Source organism: Dermacentor silvarum, chromosome 6 (assembly GCF_013339745.2).
Source record: "Dermacentor silvarum isolate Dsil-2018 chromosome 6, BIME_Dsil_1.4, whole genome shotgun sequence".
NCBI classification, from domain to species: domain Eukaryota; kingdom Metazoa; phylum Arthropoda; class Arachnida; order Ixodida; family Ixodidae; genus Dermacentor; species Dermacentor silvarum.
The window spans coordinates 117,108,322-117,121,865 of record NC_051159.1 but is presented as its reverse complement, the minus strand read 5'-3'; the positions used below and the strand labels follow the sequence as shown (position 1 = coordinate 117,121,865).

Genomic DNA, 13,544 nt, shown 5'->3' with positions numbered 1-13,544 from the left:
AGGCCGCGTCTTGAAGCGCGTCGCGCGGCCAAGCGAGAATCTGCGCGTCGGCGGCGAGCCGATCCTAAATACCGTACGGAAGCTGCAGCCGAGAAGAGCCGTCGGCGAGTCGAAGATCTCGATTTTCGTGAACAAGAACGCGAGAGTCTGCGTATGAGTATCCAGCGTCGTCGGGATAGCGACCCTGGCCATCCAGAAGAGCTTGGTCAATCACAAGCTCTGCTATTTGCTCCAGCCTCGCACCACTAGTGCAAGCTTCGCGCATTTTCTTTTTATCCAGCGACCGTGCAAATTATTTGAGCAACAAGAGAGCGAGCAAAAAATCAAGATGGCCGTGTTCAGTGTGGGGAGAATGCTTGCTTTCGCAGTAAATGAGTTCGGGGCCTGAAGGAATCACTGAAGTCTGATTGCTCTTTTCTTTCGTTGTTCATGTTCATTTAGCAATTTCGTGGGGCTCAACTACCGACACTATACAGGCACCTGTGTCTGTTCGCATACGGTATGCTAATAGTGAAGATGAAGACGAGACTGAAATTAACATATTCAACTTCGCCGCTCTGGGTGACAGTATTCACGACGACCTTCTGCAGGTAATTATTTTGCAAGATATCACCTATGCGCGTCCTCGTGTTCCGTGTGAGGTTGCGTAGCACGTCAATATCAACGGCTTTCACTGCAAACGAGAACACAAAATTAGGCTACTTGTTTTATTAGAAAGCATATTAGAAAGCGACGGGGAAAACTCATCATTAGTATCTATACAACTGGTATCGCAATGGAAACGAAAACTATCGGAACTGGTGAAGCAGGAAAAGCGACAGCAAAGTTTGGCCTTGAGCTGAATCTCCTTAGACGCTGTTATAAATATACACGAGGGATAAATGCTGACGTGACACAGCACGCGAGGAAAACTTCTTTTGTACTCAAGTGAGTTCAGATCACTGTATGTACACCGGTGTGTTATGACCTCAGTTGCTCTGCTGGAACGCTAAAGTCTGTGCGTGAGCACAACGTCCGTGCGAGCAGCAGAACGCCGAACGCTGACCTCCATGGCTCCGCTTCAGAGCCGATTAAGCGGAGCGCGAAGGTTTGTCCACTTGGGCGTCGTAGTTTGCGCAGCCGAACGCCCAGCGCGTCTCTCGCGTCTACGGAGGTGTTACGACCCTCCAGGCGCGGGCCGAATGTGTGCCAGTACGTGGATACCGTGACAGCACGGCAGCGGCGCGTCGCGACCATGCCGTCGCCATGTAATTGCAATAAAAAATTGCGCAGAAACCATCGACGATGATGGTCAATGTAAACGAATAGCCGAACGCTTCTAGAAACCTGTTCGCTTTATTTAAAGGAAACCGTTTGTTGCAGCGATGATAATTATGTAGCGCTTGTAGGTTCATTGCCCAATTCCACAGAGAACACATCTGTAGTTTGAGTCGGTTTGGTTGTAGACATAAGCCAATTAAACATGTGTGTGTTGGCTCCAGCGACACGAGCGCCGGCCGTGGAAGGTCGACTGCCATATTCTTCATCCACCGCCGAGCGTTCTCCCGCTGCCGCCACAGGTGGAGAGGGCGCCAGAAGAAGAGGAGCGCTGTTTTTCCCGTGCGCTCTACCGCAGCGTTGGACGTATTCTGCGACGATCCACTTCGGCGATACCATCACCTTGGCCACGCCGTGGCCAGCAGGTGCACGCTGATTGGCTGGTTGAGCGAAATCGGATGACGTAGCGCTCAACCAGCCAATCAGCTCGTCCGATTTCGCTCAACCAGCCAATCAGCGCGTGCCTGATGGCCAAGGCGTGGCCAAGGTGATGGTATCGCCGAAGTGCATCGTCGCAGAATACGTCCCCGCCTGAGCTTTCAGACATCCCAAAATTTTCGCGCGAGAGCACGTGAACCTCAAAAATAACTACAGCTGTCAGTGTATGCTGACAAACGCGCCCCGAAATTCGGTCGCGCGTTAGCGCGTGTCCGTTCCATTATTTGCATTTATACCTGCGGAGAATGTCCAACCGCCACCGGTCACGAAGGAAGGCGTGAGCCAGGGAAAAACTATTCGCTTTAAAGAATAGCGGGGCCTAGGCACCGTGCGGGTTCACTGCATGGTGCAGTAATTCAAAGTATGTGCCATAAAAAGTTACTCGGGGCTTGTCGACACGGGAATAAAACCAACTAATAAAGAGCACACAAACGGATACTTTGCTGTACTGACACTTTTGCCTTCATTCATGATTCGGCCTTAATTATGTTAACGCACTGTCTGGTATGGCGTAACAATTTGGTTATCTTTTTACCATTCGCTAACATTTACCGGTACCGCCTAGCTTCCAGATGCTGTCTTCTGCGGCGGATACAAAAAGGCTGTCTCTCTGCCTCCCCTTCGTGATTTGAGGATTTTCAACTACCGTGTGGAGATGACCTCATCCCGAAACAATGCCACGCACTATAGCGACGTACGTAACAATTTCATTTTTGTGCTCTTTGTTGCATACTTGATTGTTTGATCATACCAGCGCTGCCACATTTTTCCTTTAGATTCCTTTTTTGGGCATTTCCTTCTGCAATATATTTTTATCTCTCCCTAAATATCTTTTTTACAGGTTTGGATCGATCTAGACCACATGCTGTACCGAATTGATTACGCGCCCATAAATGACACCTTTGTGCGTCGCAGGAGAGCCCTTATCGTATCTGGAAACGAAGGTTGGTCAAATAGATAGGCAAGAGAAGTTAAGGTGGCGTTTATCTACCGGCGCAGCTCATCCAAGCTTTTTCCCTAAGCAAAACACCTTCGCACTACCATATCTCTCACTCTCTAGGAAGGAAGCAGATACTGTAAATTGCTTGATCCGCAAGGTACACGAAGTCGCTCTTGGTGTTCCGATTATAGCATCCACACAAGGGGTGATGGCCACAGCCACAATCAATACCCTTCAAGAATTAACCGAAGCACATCTACCACCGCGATATCACAGACTCACCACCACTGAAGCTGGACGTGAGATCCTGAGACAACTTCACTACGCTCCACCACTCAACGAGAACAAGCGACATCAACTTCCTCCGAACATACACGGCCAATACCACATCCGACCCCTACCCAGAAACATGCACCCCGAATTTCACGTCAAACGCAGGAAACATCGAGCCAAGGCGCTACAACGCAGCTATGTACAGGCGTAAAGAGTCTACTATGTGGACGCCGCAGCCTATAACACTAAACATAGTTATGCTCTAGCGGTCATAGACAAGTAGGGCAACACTGTTCGTTCAGCATCAGTCAAGACCCACCTCGGCGGGCGACGCGGAAGAGGCCGCCATTGCACTCACATCGAGGCCACCTGATTGCGATATCATCATCAGTGACTCGAAGACTGCTATCCGGAACTTCAGTAGCGGCTACATTACCAACCTCGCGCACTCTCTACTTGTCACTCACCCGCCGAAAAACTACATCGCTCACATCAGGACTCCAGCACATCAAGGACTACCAGGCAACGAAATGGCTCATGCCACTGCTCGAGGATTCACGGACCGTGTAGACGGAGAGACAGAAAGAGAAAGTATGCATAGAAAGGCAGGGAGGTTAACCAGAGGTAGTTCCGGTTGGCTACCTTGCACGGGGCGAAGGAGTAGGGAGAATGTCAAACCACCACCGGCCACGAAGGCAGGCGTGAGCCAGACAAAAACAATTCGCTTTAAAAAATAGCGGGGCCTAGGCACTCTGCGGGTTCACTGCATGGTGCAGTAATTCGAAGTATGGGACGGAAATGTGGGCCTTACTCTAGAACCCTATGACTCCCAACAACACACCAATAAAGACACACTCATCACATTCCATGAAATTTGCACACATTACTAACACCAACGCCTAACGTATCCACCTCTCTCTGTGCCGAGCGCGCGCCAGAGAGAAATATTGTGGCGCCAAATACAAACTCGCACTTTTCTTACCCCACGCCCTTTGCACTTATTCTTTCCCGACACATACCCGACACCGAAGTGTCGCTTCTGCCCTGTCCAGACAGCAGATCTCTCCCATATCATGTGGAAATGCCCCATAAAATATCCCCCCGCACCCTCAAACCATTAATTAGTTTCGAGGAGCTGTGGGAGACTGCCATGCGCCGCTCTGATCCCACCCTACAGGACCGAGTCCTGAGGTGGGCTGAGGAGGTAGCGGAGGCCTACCACGACTGGTAGGCGGACGTCTGGAAACATAAGGTGCTGAGACTAGAGCACACACACCTCCCTGTCCCCCCCCCCCCCCCCGGCCCCTCCGCTTTCTTAAAAAAGGAAATAAAAGTTTATTCATTCATTCATTCATTCAATTCTAAGAACATTGTTACTTGTCCGTTATCATCTGCATTTCCCCAAGCTAAATCGCTTCAATGACGGTGTTATTAGTGTGAAAATGACTGTTTTTGACTCATGAATGCAGTACGTCTTTGCAGGAGGCATTGTATCATAATGACAGAGGTGGTGTGCGTACACCAAGGCTGGTCTGGAATCAGTGGTCGAACGATTTATTCTTTTATAAAGATCACCTCCGCTGTTCATAGCAGTGATAAGTGACAAGGACTACGATCCGTTCAGTTATTTTTGCCACGTAAAAATCAATAATATCAAAAGCAGAAAATTCTTTCTGCGACATCAAGTTCTCACCCCATCATTGTTGATGACGCTTTATACCTTCAAGGTATTTCAATAAAAAAAAAAGTTATCTCTCCGCTTACTGAAAAGAACATTGTCATAAACTTATATACAAATTGATTTTATCAGTATGGCGAAATGACGTTGTTGGTTGTCATCATCCATTCCGTAAGAATAGAAGTTTCGCTAGATTTGCATTACCGAAGACACTGTTGAGCTGACCATGCACTCCGGCAAGAGAGAGAGAGAGAGTGAGAGAGAAGTAGAAGAGAGGAAAATATCTGAACACTGTGCCGTGTGACCATGTATTTATTATGATATTTCAATAAGCCGACCCGTCCAGGCAAAATATGAGTCTGTAGGCTGATGATATTGCAAATGTTGGCGACTTTCGCCGTCGGCTCATCCACAATATTTAGTTGTCTAATAAATATACAGAAGTAGGAATATTCCTTAGGCAAGCCTACATTATCTAAACTTATCTATAACGAACATGTAAGCCAGGGTGGTTGGTGTGGGTCAGGGCGCCATTTTGTATGGGTTGGAACATGGAAAGAGAGACCATGTAGCGACTTGCAAAAATAGCTGTAACGTCTCGGTAAAATGCGAACTTTTCACTTCGACGCTGATGCCCGAATGGTAATACCAGCAAAATGAGTGCTAGTTTATCTAGCTTGAAGGGCAGCAATAGAATGTTCCCGTGTCATTGTAAGAAAGCTCGAAGACATTGACACATGGAAACAGATTCTCAAACTACGGGATAAAAGCAGTTGGATGCCACCATTCACAACAAGTAGTCTGTTTCCACTGAATTGTTTTCACTTCCGTGATAATGCTGTAGGACAAATAAACATTTTAACTTCATAAAATATATTGAGGCGGAATATGAAAGACTGCCTGGAAAATTAGAAAATTCTCTAACAGATATGTTTCACGGCGTTAAAAAGGATTAAGCAGTATTGTTATGTTTCGTGTTGCAGTACAGGGAAAAGGTCACCCTTTGTTTATTATTTTCCCACCTTTCTGGCCCTTGAAGCATCGAGTTTAGCTCAATGGTGACAGAATGGTATTTTGTCCAATATGCTCTTTACAACCTCTTCCACCTATTTTCAGGTGCAATCTACCACATAATTCAGAAGAGCAACACACGTTGCCACGTTAAAAGCCTACTTGACTTGAAATTCGATGTGCAAATGATCGCCGATCCAAGTTATATCAGACACATGACACCGGCTACGTTTTTCGGCGGTGACTGACAACGACATAAAGTTGACATACAAGAAACAGGTTAGTCGCTCATATACATTTCAGACTGGAATTTGAGGCTCTTTACATTGTTTTTTTTTCTCAATGCCATGCCTGAGACTGCTGCGTCGCAGGCACGTAAAGTCGTTGTGAAGTCTTTTTATGCGACGCTTTCATTGCTTATCATGCCATTCCATTGTTTCGCTTGGGTCAATCGGTCGGTTGCTGGTCGTGTTCTCGCTGAGTAGAAGGGCATTCAAAAAAAAAGTGAAGCATGTCCAGTGGCGAGACTCGAACCTCGGTCCCCAGCTTAGCAGCTCGATGCTCCAATCATTAGGCCACGGCCACACATTTTTTTCGCTTTATTGCATGGAAATATGAGCAATCTCATGGGAGCATTGTTCACATTACATTTAGACCCACACATACACACCCGAAAAACAAACACGCACATGCTACATAGTCCAATGAGAGTTCAAAACTCCAGTAAACAAAGACAAACGTCCACATGCGAAATCCGTTCAGGAACGGGATAGAATTGGTTCCAAACCACACAACGCATTTGAGCAGCCTCTTCCAGAAAAACTTTCTCGAGCGAGGTGGCTCAGCACGTATGTGAATCATGCGGCTTCTTTATGATGAATAAGGTTACAATAATAAAATTTAATAGCTTTTAGATATTCCCGATTCTTCAAGAAGCTGTACTAATAGACCTACTGCACTGTGTTGCAAGTTTTCTAATGGCCATGCACCCACGATATTATCTAGTGATATTGTCCTCCTATCCAGAGCAGGTATCTTCGCAAAAATCCTCTTACGATTAGTATCATAATTTTTGCAGTGTGTTAGCGGGTGTTGCGTCTTCATCAGCCTCCTCACAAGAGCTCACAGCGCCGACCGTTAATCCTATCTTGTACAAGAATCATTTGGTATAGGCTGTGCCACTCCGAAGTCTATGAAATGTTTCTATTGAGCGGCTCGTATTCATAAGTTTGGTGAATTGCGTGTTATCGTCCTATCATTTTTCTCGGTCGTGTACCTTAAGACTAATTTCCAAACTAAGCCCGCTGCGAGAACGCTTCCTAGTAACGCAATATGACTGCGACAACGTTTGTATTGTTGGGTCTCAGTTACGTCAAACACTGTATATACTACGATCTCTCTATGCGATATACCAGGTGATAATGTTAAACTTTTACAGAATTTTTAAAGATCACCTGTGGCAGATAGTATAATTCTGTCTATTTAGCTGGATGATTCATACAGGTGGACATCACTTACACAAGAAATGAAAACACATATTAGGCTAATTAACAAAAATTCGTTGAAAAAACACATCTGAATTAAGCAAATTGGTTTGAAAAGTGAATGGGACAACGGTGAATTTTTACCGCGAGTGTAATGGCGCCTATATCTGAACCCGTGCCATCATAAAAATTTGTTCCTAGCAGATATGCGTCGCTAACTAACCGGCTACAACTCCTAACTTGCAATATGTGCCGTATATTAATTAATTATGAAGTGGTGTAGTGAATGTTCGTCAATTGCTTGATTATGTGTTTCAATTTCGCGTGCAAGTAATGTCCGCCTCTTTGAATATCCCAACTCAAGGAATGAAATTATGCCATCTGTTATAAGTCACTTTTTTAAAAATCCTGTAAACCTAAAAGGTTTGATCTCGTATAATATGTCAATAGAAGTTCACGTGCACGAGATACGCGAATGGGAAAGGGAACACTAAACTTTCGTTTAAAGCAAAGTGTATTTATTGTTGCGGCACTAAAGTGAAAGAAATAATATTAACATCAGCACGAGAACCAGAAAGCAGCAAGGGAGTGTTGCCGCTCATTTCGGCTTAGAGTTCCCCATGACGTATGCGCACCAAGGCAGCGTCAGAGCTTGCACTTCTAAGACAAAAATAAAAGTAACGCCCTGTGAAACACTATGTACCGCTTTACTCGTCTCGAGATACCCGCCAAGTTTCCTTACTTGGGTTTGTTGGTGTTGCACTGCTACTATTCTACCCGACTGAGATACTGCGAAGCACAGATGACGGGAAATCGGTGAAATTACAGTCTAAATCGCAAAAATAGTGGTGACGACGCCAGGTGCGATGACGCCGAGGTCTGAAAACAACCTCGCAGCGAGCGTTGCATCGCAAGTGACGAGCGTAATCCCGGAGTCTGTGCAGTCCTTGAGTGGTTGGAAATGCAATACGTGCCGTAAATTTCGGTACGTTTTGATCACCCCGCATAATGGGTCAATGGGGTAACGCGAGCGTTGGAGTCCAGTGCCGAGATAGACCATGTTCTATCTCGATGTCGATAGAGATAGAACGTGTTCTATGATGCGCTGTCAGTATGCGCTAAATCTATTTCCTAAGGTGTATACTTCCCGGTAAAGTAACCTACCGTTAATAAAGGACTACAGTGTATGCAAGTAAAATTGAAAGAAAGTACTTAAAAACGCGCGAACTCATAGAAATAGTTCGCTGCGGTTTGGCTTTTATGCTGTTCTTCTTAGTTTTCTTGCTGTCAGCTTGTCGTGGCTTTCGCTGTGCATATATTTCTCGTTGGTTGTGTGGGGGTACGGCACACTGTTCTAGCTCCTTTCACCCACAAGATTAAAAAATTTGAAGTTAGAGCTTGTGTTTGCTGTCCTCGGTTCTCAATGTGTATTTTGGTGCTGTGAAGCCATAAAGCGACCAACTGGAATTTTCACAGTATTTCAAACCTTCAGATGAACCGCCATATAGTTCTTTAGTCATGATCCTTCTCTACGTCGTTCTGTTTCAAGTGTGTGGTGAATCCGAGGAAAGAAGCACACAAAGTATTTATATCCGCCGCTAGACTGTTGTGCTTAGGAGCTTTGCTCTGCCAGGACAAGCAGGCTATGATTGCTTGCCCCTAAAAGCCCATTGATCTTGTTTCAGGCGGTCAAGCGAGGAATCCCGTGTCACATGTGGGAAGTACTGCGCACGGACTGGCCTCCCGGCTCGGACGGCATCTCCACGCTTTGGGAGTGGTGTTTCGTGGTGCCCGTAAGTTGCTCTACCAGACTAGGCATTGACTGGGAAACAATGGAGGAAACGAGCAGAAATGAATCACCAGTATGAAACATAGAAAAGGCGCCAGTTATTATTTTAATGGTGTGCTGGCCGTCACCCGAGCGCATACGGTTCAAGCCACGAAGCACAAGTGATTTGCGACGGGCCTAAGTGTAACGCTATGGTACGCCAGGCTACTTGTGCATTGAAATAGTTCAGTGTACGTATTGTTTCATGTGTGACACGGGCTCAGCGACTAAACGTGTAGGGGCTTATACAAAATACGACGTGGTAAGGACCCCAAAATCGTGGTAAAAGCTTTGCAAAATGCCCGGGTAGGCGAACCAAGCGTCGAATAAGGGGAATGCGATCACCGGCATGGTAGGAAGGACAGTTGCGGGAGGCAATCCCCGTTAGCTGCTTGAGTGGGAGCCTGGGCATTAAGTAGGTGTTGCCTGGTGTCACTACGGCGCTGTGCTACGGCTTCCTGGGAATCGACAGGGTGAAAGGGTACGCCAAGTTCCGAGTCAGGAGCAATTGAAGATATGCGCCCATATACAAGAGGGAACCGCGTCGCTTGATTGGTTTCGTGTTTGGCCGTGCTGACAGCGAATATGGCGTCAGGTAAAAAACGATACCAATTGGTGTGGGAAGAGTTCGCGTACACGTCGAGGATGTCACTTGAGGTGCGATTGACCCGCTCTACATGGTCGTTGGATTGTGGCCGATCCACGGACGTGATTTCGTGCAGTATCCCTGAGGAACTAAAGACAGCTTCGAACTCTCGAGACATAAAGCAGCTTTCGCTGTTCGTAATCAAGTGTTTGTATGCACCATGCCGAGACACGGGATGATGGTGCAAGAATTCAACGGCATGGCATGCAGAAGTGTCGCCAACTGCTTCGGCCTCGGCCCATTCAGTAAAATGGTCCACGGCAACTAACAAGTACTTTTTGCCAGATCTTGGCTTAGGAAAAGGACCCACTTCGACGATGCTCACAACTTCGAAAAGGGGCAGTTGGTGGCTGAAAGCTCTGCATCGGTGGCTTTGAAACGGTTGTTGGCACTTTGTGTAACCGGCATGTTTTACAAGCGGCAACGTAAGCGTCGATATCTCGCCGCATGTTCCGTCAACAGAAGCATTGGCAAAGTCGAGCATACGTTTTTGCGCATCCGATGGCGCGTCGTAAAGGACGTCAGGACATGTGAACGGAGGGCCAGCGGGACCAGTGGGAGCCACACAGAGGAGCCTGAACTGAAGCTGCGAACATGTAGCATGCAGTAGTCCGTCATCCATCTTATGTTATACTGTCCCTAGATAGTATTCATGCATTGTTTTAATGCTATACTTTATCAATATAAAGGAAGGCGCTCAGCCGCTTGTCCTCCCGCCAATGGATACGCAACCACGCTATACAGAATGCGATGTTGAGTGTGGTGCCTGGTTCGCATGGTGATGTCGGCGAGCGTCCCAGAGTGCGGGATTGACCACGCATTGAATCGTTATTCACTACAGCAAGCAATAAATTATTGTGCATTCTTCTGCAACGCAAGGCACTGCTTCACCGTCGTCCCAGATGCGCAAACGCCTCGCAACAATGTAATGCTCGTTCACGAGAGAATGGTCCCCGCCAGAGCCCGTCACATGAACGACCATGTTCGCACCCATCGGTGAAACGCTTTGACACTGACAAACAACAGGTGAACTGTTGATAGTCATCAATTTATGGCAAATCAAAGGGATTTCGCTGTGACACAATTGACGAGTTCGCGCTACGCTTTAAAAGATCTGATAAGTTTTCTAACGGAAAGTGACAGCGTTCCAGCCTATTAATACCTATTTCATATATTATGTTGATTTATATTTATAACCAATTATTTGTTTATTTTCGCGTTCATTTATGCACATCTATATGTAACTTTGAGTATATGTAGCTTTAGTTGCTCGCCATTTCCGTATTCATCGTCCAAGTTGTGATTAATACTTACTTTTTATATTCCATCGTATTGTTAAATTGCTTGGTTTGTTGCCTGAACATTTATGTGCACATCGTACCAAAGTATTGTTTCGCCCCCTGCTTTGCTGATTTATTCAAGCAAGCTGACGCTAAGTGCTCGTCCTGTTTCCGTGTCAATTCTCGATATTCGGTAGACAATCAATTGTTGTCGAAAAGCTGGCGACAGAAGTGGCCAACATTTTCAATATCATCAAATAAATCAAATCAAGTAATTGCAAGGCATGGCAAAATCTGCTAAAAACATTTTGCCAGTTCCACGCTTGTGAAATCTGATGAAACAGCGGAGCTCTGCCAGCGTGGATGTATAGCGTAGTGGGTATGACGCTCGCCTTGGGAATCCCACCTCGCCAAGAAAGTTTATATCTTTTATTACCTAGCTAGGCTTTAACAGCTCCGTTGTAAAATTTCTAAAGCGGCGGCTATTATAATGAACACCCTGGTTAAAGCCGCTATATACGGTGGTATGAACGTAACTTAGACGCGTAAAGCGAGTAGACTGTGTGAACACGCTGGCCAAAGCCCTAAAGAGTGTGGTGCGAGATCTTAAATCTCTTCATGAATGGCCATAATTGCAATTCACCTTTGTAGAGTGGACCGGCGGCGGGATAGCTGGCGAAGATCCTTCTGAACAGTTGATAATGGTCAACGTGTAAGCTATGATAGCGTTGTCATCTCTGTCAAGAATGCGGCATCGCCTAAATGTTGTGCTTGCCAACCTTTGTTGTACCTTAGAGCTTCGTTTTCACCTGAAGTGGTTCTTGACGTGAGTCCACAATACTCCCGTTACACGGGTGCCTTCAATGACCATTGACCTGGACGATAATTGACTTCAGTCTCAGTTGACAGTCGTCACACTGCAGATCCAACTGCCGTCTATGTCATAATGGCGGCTGACTTCAGCTGAGACCGGCGATCGCAATTGATGGAAGCCAACTGTCAATATGGCGGCCTCCAGTGCGGTGACATTCATAAAAACGTTCGCAGATAGTCAAGTTCTAAATATACGTCTGTAACTGAACTAACCTTAATATTTTTAACGCCCTATGGGTCTTGACAGTAAACTAATATTTAATTAAATGTTTATTATTTAAAAGGTTCTGTGGACCTCATTTGTCATCAAACTGATATAGAGCAAGTAGACACAGATTACTTTTCCTCTAAACACGCATTAGAAAAGCTATCACGTCATCTGAAGAGCCTGTCTGAACCTGAATTCCAAAGCAATCAACCGTGTAACGGCGCCAATATAATCCGTTCAGAAAATCCATTCAGTCGAACGGCCGGTAAAACTATCAATTGCTGCTACGTTGGGCCGCCCTTTACAGTATTCGTGTAAGTTAAGCCGGGTATCCTTTAAAGAGAGAGAGAGAAAAAGCAAGGAGAGGAAAGGCAGGGAGGTCAACCGGACGAGCGTCCAGTTTATATCATTTTTTGCTTATCTGACTGTGAAGACGACATAAAGCCATGTTTTCGGTCAATCACTTTCAGCAATACCTATATTTTGCCTGACGTAACGTCCAACTAGCGACGCCTGAATGGATCGAAAGACTGACATTCGAACCGCTAGCTTATCAAACGAGCGCGCGCTGAAAGCGCTAAATCTCTAGAAGCATCGCTATCCTTATTATGATAATCTTCATTGTCACTTTCTTTTTATTTATTTATTTAGTTATTATTTGTTATTGTTTGTTTCATTTTTTTTGCAGCAGTACATAGATAAATGAAGTAGCCGAAGTACTCTCTGGGGTCTCAATCACTCCACCGCAACCAATGTAGATTAGAACATATATCTCTGAATATGGTCGGTCTAGGACACGAACCCTGTTCCCTTACTCAAAGGAAGTTGCCGATCGTGGTTTAGTCTGCAATGACGCGAGCCAACCTGCGCGCCCTCCAATCGAATTTGTGCCAGGAAAATAACAATGGCGGGAAAGGGTGACGCTCTTAACCGTGGAGTTAGCAGACCCGTTTTACGATAGGAAGGAGAACATCATACACGCAGTGTAATTCCATTGATATCCTTATACACACGCAGTACTATTCAACTACTCATTACCGACCTCTACCTTTCTCTTGTATTGCATAAAAAATTGTGGCACCATACAGAGCACAGGTGGAGTATTTTACTTGTCTCATGCGGTGACACGTTCCCTGGCTGCGAAATTAAAGGCTTGCCCCCTGCCTGTGTGTATTGTTCTACAAGAACGCTGATAAAAGCCGTGAATATCTGGAAGAGTCGAGATTACTGTCCTGCTATGTTGTGCTATGTGCCGTATCATTCTGTTCCATAATGAGAATGATATGTTCGATAACAAAACGTGGAAAAAACAACTGTCGTGTGCTTGAACGTTAGGAGAGCTCGGCTCTTTCCGCTTGTCATTCTGTGATGGTTTATTGGCGATAGCCAGAGTATTCTTAAATTCTTCTAATTATTTTAGACGAACTAATACTTTTCTTTGTTTTTGGCCTTATGATATGACAGTGCACGTCGTAAGAATAATTGCAACCTTCATATGCCATCGGCTATGTAAAATGAACGTATACGCGCTGGTTCGGTCTTCAAGTGAGCTGTGAAGAGTTGGTGTC

The 13,544-nt window shown here is 45.7% G+C and overlaps 1 protein-coding gene across 3 annotated transcripts in view; it reads left to right on the top strand.

Annotated features, from left to right (window-relative positions):
- LOC119456849 (uncharacterized) overlaps positions 1–13,544 on the top strand; it is a 56,244-nt gene that overhangs the window by 28,463 nt on the left and 14,237 nt on the right. For 2 of the 3 annotated variants that reach the window (XM_049669417.1, XM_049669416.1), the window contains exons 3-7: positions 442–590; positions 2,321–2,449; positions 2,597–2,699; positions 5,763–5,936; positions 8,827–8,934. In XM_049669417.1, the coding sequence (XP_049525374.1) occupies positions 8,854–8,934 (81 nt within the window). In that variant the 5' untranslated portion in view covers positions 442–590; positions 2,321–2,449; positions 2,597–2,699; positions 5,763–5,936; positions 8,827–8,853. The remainder of the gene's footprint in view (positions 1–441; positions 591–2,320; positions 2,450–2,596; positions 2,700–5,762; positions 5,937–8,826; positions 8,935–13,544) is intronic. The other variant, XM_049669418.1, reaches the window with a different exon arrangement.